The 22,435-nt window shown below is 38.5% G+C and overlaps 1 protein-coding gene and 1 non-coding gene across 7 annotated transcripts in view; both read left to right on the top strand.

Annotated features, from left to right (window-relative positions):
- The first annotated feature begins 510 nt into the window (after nucleotides 1-510).
- The window catches only part of LOC131331421 (isoamylase 3, chloroplastic), a 48,578-nt gene continuing 26,653 nt past the window's right edge, over nucleotides 511-22,435 (top strand). For 3 of the 6 annotated variants that reach the window (XR_009201383.1, XR_009201384.1, XM_058365346.1), the window contains exons 1-11: nucleotides 563-777; nucleotides 1,754-1,811; nucleotides 1,923-1,997; nucleotides 2,978-3,135; nucleotides 4,227-4,320; nucleotides 6,832-7,068; nucleotides 8,132-8,236; nucleotides 9,656-9,760; nucleotides 18,208-18,342; nucleotides 18,452-18,538; nucleotides 20,089-20,146. Coding sequence is in view for 4 of the 6 variants with exons in the window: in XM_058365346.1 (XP_058221329.1) it covers nucleotides 608-777; nucleotides 1,754-1,811; nucleotides 1,923-1,997; nucleotides 2,978-3,135; nucleotides 4,227-4,320; nucleotides 6,832-7,068; nucleotides 8,132-8,236; nucleotides 9,656-9,760; nucleotides 18,208-18,342; nucleotides 18,452-18,538; nucleotides 20,089-20,146 (1,282 nt within the window). In the remaining 2 variants the exon portion in view is untranslated. Of the gene's footprint in view, nucleotides 778-1,753; nucleotides 1,812-1,922; nucleotides 1,998-2,125; nucleotides 2,226-2,977; nucleotides 3,136-4,226; nucleotides 4,321-6,831; nucleotides 7,069-8,131; nucleotides 8,237-9,655; nucleotides 9,761-18,207; nucleotides 18,343-18,451; nucleotides 18,539-20,088; nucleotides 20,147-22,435 lie in introns of all 6 variants that reach the window. The other 3 variants (XM_058365348.1, XM_058365345.1, XM_058365347.1) reach the window with 3 other exon arrangements.
- On the top strand, nucleotides 7,713-7,820 carry LOC131331609 (small nucleolar RNA snoR100). Its single transcript, XR_009201421.1, has one exon. It is a non-coding gene; the product is annotated as a small nucleolar RNA snoR100 (small nucleolar RNA).

Genomic DNA, 22,435 nt, shown 5'->3' with positions numbered 1-22,435 from the left:
TGAAACAACAGGTGTCCAGACATGGAGGCTCGTCTCGCCTACCCCGTTCACGTGGCACACACAAAACGAAAACGAAAGAAATCCACCTGCTTCGATACACACCTCTGGAGACCCGTGGGGAAGAGTCGAATTATAGCCCTAATTGTTATTGGTCCGTTGAATTTGCTTCCATCACAATTGATGATGATTGAATTTTTAGGCTCAAGTCATAAGAAAATTATTATTTTTTATAAATTCTTTAGTCTCGATATATAATTGCTTTGCCTTTAACCTGATTCTCGTAAAAATTTACGAGTAATTCTGCCTCCACATCCAAAATACACACTCAAATACATATCTGTTCACATACTTGTGTGTATTGGTGTGTATTTAGATGTGTTCTTAGAATAATTAAAAATTTATTGATCCACGCATGAGTCAACTTGTAACCGTCAAATAAAAAAAAAAAGAAGGAAAAAGAGTCTGAATCATCACATAGCCAAAAAGTTTATTCACAAGTCTCACCAAAAAGGCGCCTTTTCCGTTCACTCTCCCCTCCACACACACACACACACACACACACACTCTCTCTCTCTCTCTCTCTCACACACACACAAAAATTTACTACATGCCCACAGATGCTCTGGTTTCATCACATCAGCAGGGAATAAACATGCTCGCCTCACCCCTCCTCGATTCTTCTACAATAACAAAGTCTACTTCCTTCGCTTTTGCTCTTTCTACTGCTTCCACTGCGAATCGTTCTTTCATTGCAGCACATCGTCCCTCCATCACTGGGTAACAATTCCACACCTCCGCCTTTAATGGTTCGTTCCTCTGGAAAAGAAAAAAAAAGTATTTCAATATCTCCCACTGTGAATTTATATCACTCGGATTAGATGCAATCACGCAGTGCTGTATCACACTTCCGTTTTGCTAGTCTAAATTTGTGCATTAGCAATTTGGAAATAACTTCTTCCTCTTTCTGAAACCTTTGCGGATTAGTAATCTTTCTCAATATCCCGGAAAAGTAGCTCGAAATGAGTAACAAGGAATTTATAGAGGCAAATTATACGGAATTTACTGGGAATTTCAAGATTAAGCCAGTCGATAAGAATGACGAAACTATCTGCAAATTGAAAAAACTAGACAATTTGAGTCCTTAGGGTATTATACTATTAGGCGTTGATGCAATTGGATCCTCTCCCGTCCACGTTTTGGACTGGAGGAGACAATCCAATTTTGAACCGTCCATTGCTGTGATCAATAGTTCGGATTTGCTCTGACACTCTTTGCGTGAACCATAAATGCATGTTCCAGATTTGGACTGTTTCCTCTAGTCCAAGTCCAAAATTTGGTCTGGAGAGGATCTGATCCAGAAGTTGATATATTTGGTGAGCTGTGACATACTCCCTCCGCCCAAAGAGTTTGTCCGGTCCGTAGGGTGAAAACTTAACAATAATGTACAATTGTAAAAGATAATGCTAACTTTGTTACATAAATTGAAAGAACTCATTGATATCTAGTCCTAACTTGCGAATGATAATTTAAAATTTTTGTTGACGAAAACACATTATTTTTAAGTTCTCGTTTTGTGGACTAGATGATCTTTGGGACAGAGATAGTGGTTATTTTATTACATCTAAAGAAGGAAAATCAAAAATTTCAAACTGTTTTATTAATATTTGAGTGAGGTTTCTTGTTTTAGTGACTGAGACTTCACTGAAGGAAGGGTTTGGCCAATTTGATGACTGAAATGTTATTGTTCCATTAGGCTGAAGTGGAGTAAGGAAGGGTCAAGTGACAACATAGACCCAAGAGTTATTTACAAGGTGAGCTATATTTCTGGAACACTAAAAATGTTTTGAGAATCAACTTGTCTAGCACTTATTTTTTCGCCACTTTGCATCTTCAATAGTTAACTTTACACTTACGTTGCTTAGGGTAGACAAAGAGGTCGCGGCAGATTTAAGAGTGTGAGTGCATATGGTCGCCGTGCAGAAGAACGTGTGCTTGAGGTACTAATTAATTTCCTTTATGTTTACCTGCCATTTGTTTTTTGTTTTCCTGGCTCGTACTATTAACAGATGGAAATTTACAAATGGGGTGTGTTGGATTGAATTATATTTTGGTAACTGCCATCCAGTTGAATAACTCATTGCCAACTAGCGCTGAGCGGGCGTTTGCTGACCGGCAACATGGCGTCAAATCTTTTCTAATGGCTGCTTAAGGTCTTGTAGTTGTAGGTGAGGAGGGGCCCGATAAGTATATGCCATCTTACCCTCTTGGTTATTCGTTGATATAGTCGTTTGGCTTCCGTTCTTTAATAGCCATGGTTTGTTACTTTGTTGGTATAAGAAAAGCCAAGTTTTGTGTATTTTTACAAAGGTTAAAACTACTTAAAGTGACCCAAACAGTATGCAAAGTATCTGGCAAGTAACATTTTTGTTCGGGAAAGTGTGTTTTTTTTTTTTTTGGTACTCTCTTGAAATAGGTATATTTTGAGTTTTTGAAATTGAGTGCTGTCCCTTTTTAAGTGTGTACTTTTTATTACATTACTTGTTGAGAGGAAGTAGTTCGTTTGACTTTCACTTGAATTAACCCTAGTCTCTTCCTACATCCGTCCATGTACTACATGGCTTACTAATGCAGATTTATATCTAAGTCGGCATCGCTGTTGACAAAAAGTGGTACCAACAATAGTACCTAAAAGGCCAAAAGCCGAGCAAATAAAAAGCAATAGTACCCAAAACAAAGTAGGGAATGTAATACCATTGATTCAAGATTTTGATTGATATCAAAAGAAGTTGGTTCTGCTTTATTTGCAATGTTTTTTGGAGTACCCATGGCCTATTGCTATTTGTCTATATGATGAATCCGATTCTTTATAGCTTTGTATATTGCTCGTAGTGTGATATGTCATTATCAGCTGAGTTTTAGCTTCCATTTCAAAGGAGTTGGTATTTCCTATTTTTATGCTTAGTGTCAATTGACTTAGGAAGAGGTTCCTCAAATGGTAGAGAGCCGGCCGTCATTCAGAACCTTTCCTGGTCAGGCATATCCACTGGGAGTTTCAGAACTTGAAAATGGAGTCAATTTTGCTATTTTCTCACAGCATGCAACTGGCGTTACGCTTTGCTTGTCACTTCCAGAGAGGTTAGAAAAAACTTCCTTATATGCAATTAAGTTAATGTGTAGTCATGACATATGTATTATGTCCTATATGTTAGAGAAGCTTGTGTTCCATTTGTTAAGCAATTATATATTGTAATTTCCTTTCAAAGATTTGGATATTACAACTTCTTCTTGCATGAATTTTCTCATCAATCCTTATTTTGTATTTGTGAATCAAGAAGTTAAGAATAGTGATGAATAAAGGGTGCCCCAAAGCAGCATAAATGTATTTAGCTATGCAGAAACTAATGCAAAGACATAGCAGAGAAGGAAGGTGAATTAAGCCTCGTTGTTGTCAATCTCACCCATTTGTTTATCAATCTAATTGTTGTTCCAAGTGCTAGAGATGAAGGGTCCAATCATGACCCTGGATTTAAAAATGTTGAATAGCTTGATAAAATTGGTAGAGATGAAGGGTCCAATCATGACCCTGGATTTAAAAATGTTGAATAGCTTGATAAAATTGGTGGGTCCGTTTCGTTACAACAAGGATAATTGGTAACTTAACATAGTATCAGAGCTCAGACTAGGAAAGGTCTTGGGTTCTAGTCTCTTTACTTGCACTTGGTCCCCGTTTACATTCTGCTTCTCCCTTGTGTATTTATCTATATTTGCATCTCCATGTGTAAGAGGGGGTTGCACGTGAGGGAAGGGGTTAAATAGCTTGAAAAATACATTGTTGGGCCTATTTCCTAACTACTTAAGCTTTTTGGATAATTGGTAGCTTAAGAGTAATTGCCAGATTTGGACCTAAAATCCCAACAGTGATCGCCCTTAATTAATAGATTGAAGTTAAGAGAGACCCAAGATGAACAAAAACCCACAACTGCCTACTTGTATGATAGTGTCACTGTGAAACGTTTGCTCCAGTTGCCATAACAGTAATTTTTAGGTTTCTGCGGTAAAGCTATTGTTGTTTTAATAAGTATCCCATACGAGTAGCTACAAAATTAAAAATCGTGTGCATCACATTTTTTTAGTTTTGGACTTATCAATCATTTTTTGCCCTGCAAATATTTTTCACCTTTTCCCAGTCTACTATTTGTGTATGACATAAATGGTCCATTCTCTAGGGAAGAGCATGACAAGCTAGATGGTGGAATGGTAGAGCTGACATTGGATCCTCGTGTGAATAAAACTGGGGATATATGGCACATATGTATTGAGGTAGTCTTCGATTTTAGATTCTGTCAAAGCCACCTAGTTTGTGATAAATTTGCTCAAAAGTAGATTGTATATTAGTAGGATACCGGCTTCGTTCACGTTATCAATTTTCAACCTACTGTTGCATCTTTATTATCATTGTTAAAATCTTTGCTAATAGAGTTTCCATATGCATAGCATTACCATGAGTTGATTTTTTCTAATGAATGGTTTTGATTTCTGTAATATATATACTGAGGTAATTGTGGTATGGGAGAAGGACTACAATAGACAAGCCATGCTCCAGTTGAAAGTTGGTCAAACCTGAGAGCGTAAGACTAAGCTCTAATAATTTCCAGAGAAAGAAGAGTTGCCTGTGCTGCACTATGAGCAAGCTTGTTCCCTCTACTAGAAACATGTAGACATTTACTGGAACATTCGGGCTTGAAAGCCATCAAACCTTGACTTCGTTTTCCAAGTGGTAGGAGCATTTTTCTATCTCCTCTAGACCAAAGACGATTGGCCACACACCAAATAGTGATCAGCAGCCTTAGCCTGCCTAGTCGACCATGGATTGGAAAACCTTGAACATACACAGAAGTTGGGATTGATTGAGTGATATAACCTGCAAAAGCTTGCCCTAATAACTGAAGCACTGTGGATAGGGAAAAAAAAGAAAAGAAAGTAAAAGCAGTAGAACCTAAAGCATCTCTGCAAACAGACAAAGCAAGATATCATCGTCGTAATGATTCTAAGCATCAGCAGATAAAATTCTTGAATCGCCAAAGATGCTCGATGTCATCCCACCGGATCTAGACGATTGAAAGTAATTCATGTGCCTTCAAATGTGCTAGAAGTTAATACCTTAAATTGTGCAGCAACTCCTTGGTTAGTTCATGGTCAAGCAATGTCTGATTAATCATTTTTGAATAACCATTTTGCCTGTAGTATCACGAGTAGAACTAGGTTTTAGTGACTGAGGTGAAGCGCATTTACTCTGAAGTCTAAACAAGAGACTTCAAGTGTAAAGGTGAAGATTTGATGGTCTACTGTCTCCTCTTCCTCATTCATAGGTTTTATTGCCTTTGCACGCTGCACTCCCACGGGCTGTCGCAGACCCAGTTTTTTAATGTAGTGGGGGAACTCTGTTAATGTTAGTCATGAAAACTAGTTTGCATAATCAACCCCATGAGATAATATTTAACTTAAATTTTCATTACTAACCTCAAAAGTGTATAATGGGTGCTTTTTCCAAAGGTGTCTTTGAGTAAGCCCAAAATCTTAGACTTTCATCATAAAGTTTCTAAAAGTATATTTCTGCAATTGACTTGGAAGGGTATTCAGAATAAGATGGTCAGATCTATGACTTTCTTTTAAACTATTTCCCAATGAATAGTAAAAAAATAATATCAGAATTCCCTAACTAGACTAACAATCCTAAACCAAAAAGTACAACTCAACCAAAATTAGGGAGAGAGTTGTGTCATAGATTGATCAATATTGCTCTATTTTCGAGTTATATATGAGGGTGGGATGTTGCAATTTAGTGGGAACTAACGTGATTATTGAAAACATTTGGAATGCTAGTAGAATTTTTTTATGTGGATTTGGGACATGTCCTTACACGGTCTGCCCTTGCCGTCAGGTACTTTAGTCTATAATTTCTTCCCATTGAGGAGTTGGAGCCAAGAAATCCGCTAGTCTTGATTTTATATTTCCTCTTGAAGGATGAGGAACATTGTGAGGCTCCAAGATCCCACATCGGTGGGTGAGGAAACTTTAATCTTGTATAAGGAAACACTTCGAACTACTGTATAGCCTTAGGTTAACCTTTTGAGTCATGTGGTTAGGCTAAGGGTTAGTAGGTGGCGCAGGTCGTTACAGTTGGTATCAGAGCACAACCTCGGTCTACATGGTGGGGGCTCCCTCTAGTGTGTGTGGTATGAGCATGATGATTTGTTGTACACAGCTAAGTGCCACACCATGACCACCAGGGGAAAGGTTGTTGGGCCAATGTAACGTGGACGTTGCATCATAAGGTGGTGAGACTGTGAGGCTCCAAGATCCCACATCGGTGGGTGAGTAAACTTTAATCTCGTATATAAGGGAATGCGTTGAGCTACTGTATAGCCTGAGGTTAACCTTTTGAGTCATGTGGTTAGGCTAAGGGTTAGCAGGTCAGTTGGTGCGGATCGTTACATACATTCCATACAAATTATTTATATAAACATAGTAACATACTTCTGGAAGGGTGCTGTCATCACCAGTGAACATACATAAATTCCCTTTTCATTTTAACCAATTGCCATATTTTTTTGGTCTTCCTTACAGTTAGCATATGGTATTATAAATTCTGGGTTTCTTCCCCTGCAACATTCAAGGAGTCCTATCTTCTTTCTTGCATTACTTTTTGTTGTTGTTTATCTTCTAACTTTCCTGCTGCAAAAAATGCTACTTCTTTTCCATTTCATGGAATATCAATATCTGTAATTATGTGTTGATTGTTTAACTGTTTCATGCAACTGAAAAATCCAGGATCTGCCTCGGGATGATGTCTTGTATGGTTACCGGGTAGATGGTCCTCGAGGATGGCATCAAGGGCATCGATTTGACAGAAGCATTATTCTTATAGATCCTTATGCCAAATTAATTGAAGGCCGTCGAGTTTTTGGTGATTCAAGCAATAAGATGGCTAAATTCTTTGGAACTTATGATTTCAGTAGTTTGCCGTTCAATTGGGGAGACAATTACAAGCTTCCCAATATCCCAGAGGTAAATCTTGTGACCTGGGTTACCAGAATGCTAAAACCATAGCAATTTAAGTTTTTGGAGCACGCTCTGAATCATGATACATCTTTATTCCGAAATGGCAAATTTGGTGATCGCCAAAGTTTTGCTATTTATTTAGTTATCAATTTTCATAGATTAAAAAACTCTGAAAAAAGGAGGAGTGGACCTTTGACAAGACTGAGTAAAAATAGGTCATCAAACTCCTAGAAATGGGGTTTCACAAATTGTATAAAATTATACTTTTTTTTATACGATGTTTATGCCTTGAAAGAATCACATTCAGATATTTGTAATTGCATAACTCACATCTTATCATATCACAATTATGAACATATCACATCACTCGTTCCTTTGCCTCTCGTAGTTACAATACACTACCTCTATCATACCACATTTTAGGGCAGGTCACACAACACCTTTCCCTTGCCATACCTTGTACTGGAACAGTTCGCGTTCCAATTATCATAGATCTTAACTTATAAAAGTGAGAGATTAGTTTTTTGAGCGGTTGTCTCATCTTACAATTGGTTGGCCGCTTCTCCATATGCTCTCATTTATTTTGTTGTTGGTATTTTGTTATTTTCTCTTTTGTTGTTGCTATTGTGCATACCAATGCTCTGGACTATCAATGAAGGAAGCATGGTAATGTGCACATAAATTGATTTGGGTCTCTTGGCCTACCCTCTCTGATGCCATTTGGCTTTGATTTGGGGGCATGGTTTTACAACAAAACGCCCTTGTAGCTCCTCGGTTCTTGGAGGTTTAGGGGGGCCACTGTTTTAGTGGTATTCTGAGAGCAGCCACTTTGTGCATATATTGCCAAAGGTTAGGTCTGTCTCCAATCATCCCCCAGCCATACCCCCAATGATTGGGGACTAGATGGGTTATGTTATGTTGTTGTTGTTGTTGTTGTTGTTGTTTTGTTGTTGGTAACGCTTGCCTGATTAAGCATTTCAATGTCAGGTGTCCCAGTTACTTTTACCTACTGCCTAGGTGCCTCTTTGTAATCTTTGGCTTGCTACTTATTTCCCTTTTTTATTTGCAGAAAGATCTTCTCATATATGAAATGAATGTTCGTGCTTTTACTGCTGATGAATCCAGTGGGATGGATCCAAGTATACGTGGCAGCTACCTTGGCATTATTGAGAAGGTTAACTCTTGTTTATGATATCAAAACATTCTAATATTGCTAAACAAGTAATCTCCACATACACAAGATATTACCTTCAGAATGGTTCTACTGTTCCTTGCCCTTCTTTCAGCAGACTGCTTATTTTTTCGGATGAGGGGTCTCTCTCCACTGTTTCTGGACAAGTGGTAACTGATTATTCAATGGCAAGTTGATGCTTTAATCACTAGGGCTTACTTTTGTGAGATGATTTGTTTGTGTAAACAAGTTATCTGTTCTTGAAACTCAAATCTCACGTATCTAGATTTGTCCAATTCTTGGTGAGTGGCCGGGAAAACATTCAGATCTATTCATTTTGAGTTTGGCGAACGAGTGCTAAAATGTATTTATGTTGGATCGCCATAGGATTTCTTGGACATGTTTATGCTTGTTTTTTTCAAAGTTCAGCCATGTTTTTTGTTGACCACAATACTGAATCACTGTATATGTAGAAGCACAAATGTGATTGGAGATTGGAAACGGATAGTAATGATGATCAAGCTTAATAATAGTTGCATTGGGACACCTTGATTTCTTTTGGTTAATTCTTGTTATGTTTCTTTGTAGATTTAACAAATAGAGCTGTTGCCTAGGTTGTATAGATCTGATTGTAGACATTTGATTTAAGTTTCTAATTTTTTATTTTTATTTACTTAAACTGGCTCATACACTACTTGGTTCCAGAAAACATCAACCACTTTACGTTATGTAACATCTGATCAGGATACCCATCCTGTTTCAGTGCCGAGGATATCAGGTCAATTGTCTGGATGCCTGATGTGCTTTGCCACTTATTCTTTTGGTATTGATTGTTTCTCTTCAATTAACTGATGGAACAAACTTGATTGCAGACTTCTGGAATCTTGATTTTCCACTTGAGTTTTTGTCCTACGGGCATAAAAAGTCCTGCGAAGATAATTTTTTTGAACCTTGCATGCGGATAAGCTGAAAATTGTCTAAAGGTGTGCAATATTTACCTGTCACGTGGCAATTAGCAGGGTAATCAAGGAACGGCTTTGTTTCATTTTTCTTTTGGGTCAATGGGTAGATTCAGTAATGAAACTAATCTGGTGCATTACCTCTTGATCTTCCATTCAAATCTTTTATCCCCCAACAATGTCTGGTTTATTCAGTGATTGATTGTTTCTGTAATTGAACACTTTCTCTCTTTATTGTGCGATTGTCCTCGGGAAACAAGAATCATGCTAGCAAGGAACTTTTTTGTTTAATAAATTGTATATTGCTTTCCTGTTTGAATTAATGTCCCTTTTCTATCAGGCTTTTCTGATTATATTTGTGCGTGCTATCGAATAGCAATCACATGGGATGGGGCCATGGTGACTTAAATTCTTTCTGATTATCAAGGTCTTTTCTTGACATTTATTTTTTGACTATTTGAAGATACCACATCTTCTTGAGCTTGGTATCAATGCGGTGGAGTTGCTTCCTGTCTTTGAGTTTGATGAGTTTGAATTCCAGAGGCGTCCAAACCCTAGAGATCACATGGTAATTGTTTCTACTAATAGTGTGACTTGGTAAATTTAAGTATCATTATGTGTTTCTACTTATGTTATACTTGTGATATTTTTTGGTACCCAGTTTGCATTATGTTCAATTTTAGGGTAATCGTAACAGGGAGAAAACCCATTAGGGTTAATTTCATTCAACGTAAAATATATATGTACAAGCTGTATAATAATTACACTACGGTCCTAGATACTTAAACTAATTACATGATAAGACACATAATTGCACTAGATACAAATAGATCTATCATCTAACACTCCCCCTCAAGTTGGTGCGAAGATATCAATCAACCCCAACTTGAACACAATAGGATGAAAACTCTTGCTACCCAGCCCTTTTGTGAATATATCAGCTAACTGATCTCCAGATCTCACAAACGGCATACATATCAAACCCTCATTCAACTTTTCCTTGATAAAGTGTCGATCAATCTCTATGTGCTTTGTTCTGTCATGTTGAACGGGATTATGAGCAATGTTAATGGCAGCTTTATTGTCGCAGTAGAGTTTCATTGGAACACTGTAAGCAAATCCCAAATCAAGTAATAAAGTTTGGAGCCACAAGAGCTCGCAAACACCATGAGCCATAGCTCTATATTCAGCTTCTGCGCTAGACCTAGCGACTACCGATTGCTTCTTACTTCGCCAGGTAATCAGATTACCCCCAAGGAAAGTGCAATAGCCAGAAGTAGAGCGCCTATCATCCACAGAACTAGCCCAGTCAGCATCAGTGAATGCCTCCAATCGCAAATGGCCATGATTAGAGAATAGAATTCCTTTTCTTGGAGCTGATTTCAGATACCTCAAAATACGATAAACTGCATCTAGATGTGATGTACGAGGATCATGCATAAACTGACTAACAACACCTACTGCGTAAGTAATATCTGGTCGAGTGTGGGCCAAATATATTAGTCGACCCACAAGTCGCTGATACCTTTCCTTATCAGTACGCTCCCCCACATCTCCACTAAGATGATGATTCGCCTCAGTAGGAGAATCTGCAGGTCTACAGCCCAACATACCTGTTTCTTCCAAAAAATCAAGTATATACTTGCTTTGGGAAATAAAAATACCTCTATCAGACCTCGCTACTTCCATTCCAAGCAAGTATCTCAATGATCCCAAGTCCTTAATCTCGAACTCTTGAGCTAGACGAGACTTAAGGTTATGAATCTCATTCACATCATTGCCTGTCATTATTATGTCATCAACATAAACAATAAGGACAGCAATCTTACCATTACTTCGCCGGATGAACATCGTATGATCTGCATGGCTTTGCTTGTAACCAAAACTTAACATAGCCCTAGAAAACCTGCCAAACCAAGCTCTAGGTGACTGTTTCAGCCCATAAAGTGCCTTATTCAATCTACACACCTTTCCTTCACTTGCAGGAGAAGAGAAACCTGGTGGAATATCCATATAAACTTCCTCCTCTAAATCACCATGGAGGAATGCATTTTTCACATCAAACTGTTGAAGAGGCCAATTCAAGTGGGCAGCACACGAGAGGAGAGCTCGCACAGAATTCATCTTCGCTACCGGAGCAAACGTCTCCTCATAGTCAATACCATAAGTTTGAGTAAAACCTCTGGCAACCAGCCTTGCCTTGTATCTCTCAACTGTACCATCAGCCTTTTGTTTAATAGTGAACACCCACTTGCAGCCCACTGGTTTCTTCCCTCCTGGAAGTGACACTAGATCCCAGGTGCCATTCTTTTTCAAGGCTGTCATCTCTTCTACGATAGCTTCTTTCCACTTAGGTATCTTGAATGCATCTTGCCAATTCTGTGGAATAGATATAGAGGAAAGAGAAGAGACAAAGGCATGGTACGAAGGAGACAAACGGTCATAAGAAACAAACTGTGAGATAGGATGTTGAGTACAAGATCTAACACCTTTTCGAATAGCAATAGGAACATTCTCAGGATCCATAGGAGGAGGTTCAATAAGAGAAGAATCATTACCAGAAGAGTCAGCTGAGGAATCTGGAACTGGAGTGGGTGATTGTGATTGACAAGGTGGTAACGTACATGAAGACTTTCCATTTTTCCGTCTAGCATACCTCTATAAGCCAGCTCCCTGCAGTCGTCGTCGTGCAGGTAATTGTTCCTCAATGTCACCACCAATATCATGTGTTTCCCTTTCAACAGATACTAGTTCCTCTCCAGTGTTTTCCTTTTCCCCCTCACTATGATCATAGAAAAATTTCTCCCCCTCACTATGATTATAAAAGGTAAACATCTCTTCCTCCTGCTGATGCTCCCCCTGAAGAGATGGTTTGGAGGGAGAATAAAAAACCTCTGTTTCCCAAAAAGTAACATCCATAGAGACAAACATCTTTCTCGAATAAGGATCGTAACACTTATAGCCTTTTTGGGTAGGAGAGTACCCAACAAAAATACACTTATGGGCTTTATGTCCTAGCTTGCCCCCAGAAGGTTTTGGGGGCATGAACAAAACACACACAACCAAACACCCTAGGTGGAAGAGTCGTGACTCGACAACTGCTTGGCAGGCACTCAATGGGTGTTTTAAAATTAAGGACACTGGATGGCATACGGTTGATAAGATATGTGGCAGTTAAAATAGCTTCTCCCCATAAGTATTTGGGAACATTCATAGTGAACAAAAGGGATCGAGCCACCTCAGCAAGATGACGATTTTTACGCTCAGCGACTGCATTTTGTTGTGGAGTGCCAACGCAAGTCGTCTGAAAAATAATACCATTATCATCTAGATATGTCCGAAAAATCTTATCAATACACTCAGTCCCATTATCACTCCGAAGAATTTTAATATTTGTATCAAACTGAGTGCACACCATCTTATGAAAAGATTTGAAACAGGAAAATACTTCATTTTTTGAATGGAGTAAGTACACCCATGTGGCACGAGAATAACAATCAATAAAAGTAACAAACCATCGATGGCACTTTAAAGAAGTAACAGGAGAAGGACCCCAAACATCAGAGTGGATAACCATAAATGGAGAATCACTTCGTTTATTAATAGGTGCATAAAAAGAGCGTTTATGTTTCCCAAACTCACAGGCTTCACAAAAAAACTGATCCCGAGGACAATGTTTAACTAAAATAGGAAAGAGTTTCTCTAATATCCCAAACGAGGGATGACCTAATCTACGGTGCCACCGATGTAACAAAGAAATAGTGGAACTCATATCTGCCCGTAGAGCTTGTCCACATGATAAAGACGGCTGAGATGGATGAGGTCCATGCTCTAGATAATAGATACCACCATGTGCTTTACCATTGCCAATCACCTTCCCCATTTCTAGTTCCTGAAAGATATAGTGAGTAGGAAAAAATGTCACGGAACAGTTTGCAGAATAGGTAAAACTACTAACTGAAAGAAGGTTAGTGGCAAAGTTTGGAATATGACATAGCGAACGGAACCTTTCCCTGAAATAGCAGAGAACGACCCATCGGCAATTCGAATCTTATCCTTACCAGAACAAGTAGAATAGGAATCAAAAACAGAGGAACAACCTGTCATATGATCTGAAGCACCAGAATCGATAATCCAAGGAATACCGGAGGAGGTAGTAAATGCACTAGCTGGAATACCTGAATGAGCAAAATAGGATGCAGTAGGAGCTGCTGTGGAAGTAGGAGCTATAGTAGAGGAAGAATCAGCCCGAGTCATAAGACGCCTGAGAGCTTGCATCTCCCCCTGAGAGAAACCGCTAACAGATTCAGAAGGTGACTGAACTCCTGTACTGAACCCAAAATCAGACAAGGTAGTAAACTCTGAAACATGTGCCTGAGCCTGAGAACGCCCGGGACCACGACCTCGACCTCGACCTCCACGTCCACTGCCTCGCCCACGAGAAGGACGACCATGTAACTTCCAACAGAAATCCTTGGTATGTCCAGTGTTGTGGCGATAATCACACTGGAGTGACATACGGTCTATGGTCCCACTAGTAGTACCATACTGAGACTTTCCACTGCCAGACCCAAACTGTCCCTGCGGAATAGCAACCAATGCAGAACGATCAGAAGAGGGAGCTTGTAACATAGCATCCCTTCTGCTCTCCTCCTGTTGAACAATGGCATAGGCCTCTCCTAAAGATGGAAACGGAACACAACCCAACACCTGCACTCTAATTGGATCATACTCCACATCAAGACCAGCAAGAAAGTCATACACACGTTCTTTCTCTATTCTTTTTAACCAAGCGCCAGCATCAACGGAACAGACTGCCTGAAACCCCTGATAATAATCAAATTCTTGCCAAGCCCCACTGAGATCAGCAAAGTAAACAGCAACAGATCGATTGTGTTGATCCATAGTACGAAGTCGCTTTCGCAACTCAAAACACTGAGCATCATTGCCCTGCTGAGAATAAGTCTGTTTGGCAATAGTCCAAATCTGATATGGAGTGTTAAGAAGCAAGAAAGGACTACGAATATCAGCCTTCATAGAATTAAACAACCAGGTCATGGCTAAAGATCGACGAGACTTAAACGTCTTGAGTTCAACATCAGTAGTAGGCTCAGTAACAGGGCCTTCAATGAACTCAGACATCCCTTTAGCTTCAATAGCTAATGTAAAAGTACGAGACCAAAGTAAATAATTTGTGCCATCCAGTTTGATGGGACAAATATCCAATGAAGAGTTATCCAGAGTCCCTACACGACTCAACTCATCCTTGCCACTAGCGGAAGCCTGTTTTTTCTCTTCTGACATCTTCGAATCTGACTGAAACAATGTTGAAACTTTGTGAGAGAAGAAAAAATAGATCCGATCGGCGAGAAAAAAAGACGGCGACAGCAGCAGATCTGATTGAAGCGCACTATTCACACGAGTACTGTTCGCGAGCACTGTTCACGCGACTGTTCACGCGCAACAAGAAGAACGTCGTAGGTCGCCCAGGTTCTATCGCTCTGATACCATGTTCAATTTTAGGGTAATTGTAATAGGGAGAAAACCCATTAGGGTTAATTTCATTCAACGTAAAATATATATGTACAAGCTGTATAATAATTACACTACGGTCCTAGATACTTAAACTAATTACATGATAAGACACATAATTGCACTAGATACAAATAGATCTATCATCTAACACATTACTTGAAAGCTTCCCTCTTTTCCCACCTCTCTTGCATGTGTTCGGTTTGTTGATTTGGCATGAAGCTTTATGACTTTGAGAATAATAACGTATGACAAAACGAGGAAGGTTCATGAAAGTAGAGGAAAAACTAACTTTAAGAGGGTAAGCTAATGATTGACCCAACAGGATGGTAACTAGTTATCAACTATCGTGTGCTGTTGCACTTCCCTTAACCACAAGTTCATGTGTTTTTGGGTAAATAGCTCATGCAAATGGAATGCAAGTAGATCTCCGTTGGAAACGATAGATCTGACAGTTTCACTCTGAATGGCAACGTAAGGATAGTGGCCAGAGTACATAGTCAGTTGCAATCCTCCCAGTGGTACCAATTTCCTCGTACTTCAAGTCTATTTTCTTGCAGGTAGATTTTTATGACGAAGTTTAAATCCTTGAAGGATTATGCTCCCTGCCATGATGTGAGAAGGGTCTATTAACACACAGTTTCAAATTGAAAGAATGAGTGAAAAGGATGAATTGGATTTAAAACTCCAGGTTTTGAAGTTTGAGAGGGAGTTTTTCTGTATCTGATGGGTGAAGTTTGTTACAAAGGGTTAACTAACTGTATATGGTTTTTTTTTTTTTTGTAGCTTTGAGGTGCAATTATCTTGAAGGCTTGTCTTCCTTGAGTATACCAAAGTCTGGACTTTGGTCAGACTAAACACTGTTTTGGATGAGGTGAGAGCTTTAAGCTAAACATATTGATGAGAAAGTATAGGCTTAACAGATTTGAATCCTCATGGACACCCATTGACCTAACCATCACTCGTGCCCAAGAACCCTTTAGTAAGCTAGTATCAAAAGTAATCTATGTGCATTCCAGATTCCTGGAGGGTCCCACCAGACATGAATTCTGTAGGGCCTTTTTCCCCTGCAGATGCATGGATGCACCAATGAGATTCAAATCAGTTAGTTGCTGAATGAGAAACTCCTGGTGTTAAGATTAAGCAATCTATACTTTTGTTGGTTATGGGACGAATTTGGTGCTACTCAGAAGTTCATCATCTTAACACCGCTTAGGGAGTTCTGTCTTATTTTTATAACTCTGATAATTGTACATTTCATCTGAAGAATACTAGAACTAGGGCAAATACAACATTTGCTATTAGCGAAATACAGTATTAAGCCAATATGATGTTACACTGACATATATGGTGTTCTCTACATAGACTCTGTTAAAGGGTCAAATTCAATTAATCATTACTCCGTAACAGATATCTGAACACAGAACAAGAAAATGATTTTAACCTGTAATCTACCCCAGAGTCGAGCATTGGGTTAAATCGTGTTCGAAGTATCGGATAAGGGTAAACATGGGATATTATCTGCTTGGTAACTCACAAGAAACTACAAGAACCAAAATAAATAATCGAGTGAAGATACAAGGTCCCTACTAACCTATACATCCTGCTTCAAGGAGGATAACGTGATCTAAGTAATGTTCATGTGGAAGCTCCTCATTTAGCCACAATGTGTCCTTAAGGCATTGTTGTCCAAAATGCCAAACTAGGATGCGTAAGCTTGTTCAGTGCCGGCCCCGACATTTGAGTTGCCCTAGCCCAACCTCATGCTTTGCTGCCCACTTGCTAATAAATTATACAACATAAAAAAACATACAAGTACCAAAAAAAAATCAAAATTACATTTTTCTGTTAGCTTGAACATCAAAATGTAAACCTTGGTTATAGTGCATATTATTAGCATGATCCAATTCGAAGAAAACAACTTCTTGCATTTTTTGAAGCAAAATTTTCAATTGAGTCATCGTACTTTATTTATCCAAGAATTCGGGGCCCGTTCCGCGAACTTTTGATTTTTTGGGATTTTTAGTTGATATATGTGAGGAGAATAGTCTGTCTCGAAAAGCGTAAAAAGTTAAAAAAATACCCAAATGCCCCAAAATGCTCTTAGTGGAACGGAGCCTCATTTCCAATTGAGATCATAGGCAATCTCTTTAATCTCTCTTGCAAAATGGTAGTTCGAAGGTAAAAATAAAAACCATGTTAGCTCGCTCGATTTATTTTAACTATGACTTTTTTAAATTAAATGTAAGAACATATCACATATACATTACTGTTGTATTTGTTAAATCACAAATTTTCAACAAAGTAATTTGAATTTCGTAATATTGTGAATTAGTTGGAGAAAAACAAAAAAAGGTAGAACAAAAATAGAGAAATGGATTGGGAGGAAAACAAAAAAAGGTGGAACAAAAATGGAGAAGTAAAGAAGATCAAAAGAAAAAAAAAAGGAGAAATAAAGAAAAAGAGGCAAGGTGGGGATAACGGGAATCGAACTCAACAGCCCTGAAACTTTGCCAGCTTGTGGTGACCACAACAGCCAGCAGATGGTTTGCGTTAGTATGGGTGACTATTTTATATTTATACCTAACTTAAAGTTTTTTTTTTTTTTTTGGGTTGCCCTAGCCCAAGGGGTTGCCCAAGACCGAGGGCTTGCTGGGCTCACCCCAGGGCTGACCCTGAGCTTGTTTAACGATAAGTTGTTTTCGAAGAACTCCAGTAGATTTAGCATTTTTGTTGCTGATCGGTACTGTTTTATGTTGTAACACCCTGAACCTCTTTAAGTAGAAAATGTAGATAAATGTAATATTGAAGGTAGTGGAAAATGTTTTCTACTAGTCTTGGAGTTGTGATGAAGGAATTTCTTATTACTTGGGGATGGACTGGTATCTCAGGCTTTAACTAGTTAATTAAGGGAATACAAAGCTAAATGATTGGACCCAATTTCTCCACCCTTGATTAATCGTTTATGGGCGTTGACAAGATCCTACGTCATTTTGATCAACTGGTGGTCATACCTGATTCTGTATGCAAATCCACATTTTGGAAGGACTCATTTCACTGCATCCTCCCTCCTATTAGTGAAACTTTCTCTCGTTCTAGTTCACGTGACTTGTTATGACTCTGCCTTTATGGAAGATAATTATGAGCAGTCACTAAGGTTGGAATGCCTCATTTCCTGCGCACCTTTTACTCATGAAAATCCAGCTGATGAAGTGTCTTCATGCTAACTGTGAACAAGAACATACTAGACAATCTGATTGGTTGATTCTATTAAGGAGTACAGTGCGACACCCATCACTCCTGTGCTATTACATCATTATTTTACAAAAACCCATATCGTGTGTTGTTTGCAATCCCTTTTACCCTGTTGGAACATAATTTGCCATTAGAAGTTTAGCAGTCTTTCATGCTTTAATTCTTGACATGGTTCTTATTGGAAACTAACACGTGCCATATATTGTTTTGGATATCTAATCCACCAAGATGAACACATGGGGCTATTCAACAATTAATTTCTTTGCTCCTATGAGTCGCTATGCAAGTGCTGGCGGAGGACCAGCTAATGCTTCCAGGGAGTTTAAAGAGATGGTCAAAGCATTGCATGGTGCTGGAATAGAGGTATGCTCTGTACTTCATGCACATGATATGATTTTTATTTTGTTGCTTGGTATGCCACAAGGTAGAAGCGGTTGATATTTCACTATTGTGATGCCACTTTGTTTAACAGGTCATTTTGGATGTGGTCTATAACCATACTAATGAGGCTGATGATGACAACCCTTGCACAATTTCATTTCGTGGCATAGATAACAAGGTAATTTCGTTCAATTTTTTCAAGTTAAATGCAAGGCAGTTTATGGTAGTCCAGAGTACCAGAAAACTCTGTGGAGTTTGTTGGATGATCTTTATCATTTGATGAGATGTGATTATTGGTATAAGTTAATTGTATTAAGTTTCTTGTTAGTTGACAAACTGCTGTCACCCAAATATGACGGTTAAGAATTGCTAAAATTGAATAATTCTTTAGAGATGCCTTTTCGGAATAATTTGGAAATTTGCTGAAGATCAAATATTGATTAAGTTTCAAAGGTAGTATCTTATGGATGATGTCATCGTAGGTAATTTTTGAAATAATTGGTAAGGATTTTCTTGCCCACCTTCACCTTGTTAAGCTATACGATTGGCATTTAACAGGAGGGTCTTTGATCTTACAAGCCTTGGCCATGTGTTGCATTCACAACCATTTGCTTGGATATGGACTCATTTATTTGCTGCATGGTTTACCTATTTTACCCAGCCTGAAACAAAAATTTATAGTGCATAAATTCGGCTTGATTGCTTTTACCATTTAAAAAGGTAGTTTGTTCCATGTTCTTCTCCAGTTTTGTTTGTAACATATCTTGTAAAAAGAACCATAACAGAGCTTTAATTTTTTTTTGTTGGATTGTGTCCCACATCGCCTGGACAAGCCCCCTCTATGCTGGTTTTAAGGCCTTAGCCTCCTTCTCCTTAATACCTGGGTTTTAAGGAGACTTAGGAGACTTTATGGGCTGTGCTTTTCTAACATGGTATCAGAGCTTTGGTTGGGCCTTTCGTTGGTAAACCTTTGTCTGGTTGCCACGCTTTGTGGGCCAGGGGGTGTGTTGGATTGTGTCCCACATTGCCTGGACAAGCCCCTTCTATGCTGGTTATAAGGCCCTAGCTTCCCTCTCCTTAATACCTGGGTTTTAAGGAGACTTTATGGGCTGAGCTTTTCTAACATTTGTTTATGGGAGTAAAAAATGTTCATCATATTCCTTGTTTGCATGATGGCATGCGCTACAATTGAAGAACAGTATTTTGGGACAAATTAGAAACTTTCTTTCATTTATTTTGCTGTATTTGAGGACATAATTTTCCATGCGTATAACCTACCATGCCCAATATGATTTCAGGCATAAATGTAAGTTTCCTAGATAAACCTATGGAGGAACTCTCTCTCTCTCTCTTTTATTTTTTGTGGCTTTTCCGGGACATTATGAGTATCTGACTCTGCCAAGTTTCTTATGTCCTAAGTGAAAACTCTTGCAAACATTTCTTGTAATTTAAAACTCTTGGTTGAACTTATCTTTGTTTCTCTTATGGTAGTGGCAAACTTCCAATGCTTAACCTGGTTTCAATTCAAGTAACTAAGTTTGGACCTTCTTCTTTAGTCCATATGTCACAACACTACCTATCAATGGCTAGTCTTTTATTACATGTAGGAAGCCCACTGCCCTATAGGGCGTTGGTGTACGCATGCTTTGTTTACCTGGATTCTTTAATGATTTTGACTACTCTTTTTTGCTTTTTCTCAAATTATAATGCTTCTAATCTGGTCTTTAGGTTTATTACATGGTGGATCCAAACAACAATGGCCGTTTGCTTAATTTCTCTGGATGCGGTAATTTCGACGCTTCTTTCTCTACTTATGTCAACTATCATTGCTTTATATCTTCCTTGAGAGATATTTAATGAGACCTGCAAGCAAAAGAGAGATTCAAGGAGGATCAAGATCTCGTCATTGTAATTGCTAGGATGACTCTGCTTGAGTGGTTGATAGAAGAATGACTCTAAGACGCATATATTATACTTTAATAGAAGGATTCGTTTCCCTACTTATGTAACTCTCCGTCCCACCATCGGAAGTTTACATGGGTGATATTGTGTAGTATGATATATAATGTGGGCTTACCACTAGTAACTTGAGCTTAATTATTTTTGGTTGTGTTGTTAGGCACTAACAAGTTACTGGGCTAGTGGTCTACATAGTGCATTACTGATGGTATTAGAGAAACCCATATACACATTTGTATGGGTTCGAGGAAGTTTAGTAGCCCAACGCTGCAGCGAACCTGAGGTGAAGCCCAAAAGAAAGACTCAGGTTGGGCTGAGGTGACTCTGGCCGCTAGGAAAAAGACTGCGGTCTATGGGTAACGCCATGGTTACTCTAGTGCTAAAACTTGTAGGGACGTGAGGTTTTAAAAGTGGGGTGTTTGTAACGTCTCGTCCCACATCGGAAATCTATATGTGGGATCTTGGTAATATAGTAAATCATGTGAGCTACTACTAGTAACTTATGTGTAAGCATTTCACGCTATGTTATTAGGCTCCAACAAGTTACTGGTCCAGTGGTATACATGGGGCATTACAAATGGTATAGAGCTTCTGTTTGTCCGTGTACTTGTTCATATGGGATCAGGGTTTTGTATGGCCATTAGAGAAAAGACCCCTGTAATATAGTGGTGACTTTGGTCATCAGGAAAAAGACCTGTGAATTACCGTGGTGACTCTAGTGCTCAACTGCTTGCGAGGGCTTGATGTTACGTCCTGCTATCCCTAGTCCCCTTAAAAGGGAATTACGGCCCGTGACTGGCCAACAAGGCCTTCGTACATAACCAAATGGGCAAGTGCTCTAAATAAATAAAAAAAAGTACCTAACATTTGCGGGAGTGTGTATAAAAAAAAAAAAAAATGGGGTCTCATAGTAAAAGTGAATATAAACATAAATAAATAAGTGAAATAACTCAAATAAGCACAACCCATTTGGTCCAGAGCATCCATACATCGATAAACTACATGAAACCATAATTACATTGGCATGAGCATCCTTAACATGTCCCCAACTTGTTCACTTTGTCAAAGTATATACATCATTAGCCATAAGGGAACTATTACAAAACATGCCCAAAATATAAGTCTTCTTTTTACTCATTCTATATGCAATACACTTCATGAAGTCCGAACTTGCACAAAACATTGCACTTTAAAACATTCATAGCTACCACATTTCATTGCCTGAAAATGGTAAATAATCTGTCAACTGAAAGTTCAGTGAGTAAAGCTCATACTCTAATTTGGGTTTTGGATAAACTCTTCATATAACACGTTGATTGTGAACAATTAAATAGAATTCATAAGACATTTCACATGAAAACATAAAGTACTTGGACATATTTACATTGCCAATATCACCATGCTTACCACATACATACATGACATTCATCGGGATCCCGGCCGATAATTGGTACCCATTGGCAAAGGCACATACTTGGATATTATGGAACCCTCCAGGAAGGCACATAATGATGGCTATTGTGGAACCCACCAGCGGGCACATACATTAAAGCAAGAGCATGGCATACATACTTCACAAACATTAAAAGAAACTTCCACTACATATCACGCAAAACACGTAGACATATATCACTTCCTAACATAGAAAAGCCAAATTACATTTCATAGAAAAGAGAGTTCACAAAATTTTACTCACATTCCTTTGCTCTTCAAGTTAACTTAACTTGTGTCCTTTATATAATTCTCTTGGTCACCAAATCCTACATATTATATTGCACATACATCATTTACGCATAAAACTCATGAGAATGATGTAGATGAATGATTCCTTAAATGACCCATTTAACCAACACTCACTTTATGAATTTATGTCAACAAACCATAACGTTTTAGGTCTTGAGAATTTTATCACGTAAAGATGACTCATATACAAATGTTATCAAAATTATTCATGAATTTATGAGGTCAAGAACTATGCTTACAATTTAGAAGAACACAGACCAAGTATGCAGAATTCAACATCTTGAGTAACATAACGCAGATTAGTAATCTAATTGTTTAAAATTATTCTCGTGGAATTTTACTCCAATTTTTGGACACAAACTAATAGACACAT

The sequence above is a fragment of the Rhododendron vialii genome, chromosome 6a (assembly GCF_030253575.1).
Source record: "Rhododendron vialii isolate Sample 1 chromosome 6a, ASM3025357v1".
Classification (NCBI taxonomy): Eukaryota; Viridiplantae; Streptophyta; class Magnoliopsida; order Ericales; family Ericaceae; genus Rhododendron; species Rhododendron vialii.
The sequence above is the reverse complement of the archived record's forward strand: the minus strand, read 5'-3'. Positions and strand labels throughout refer to the sequence as shown.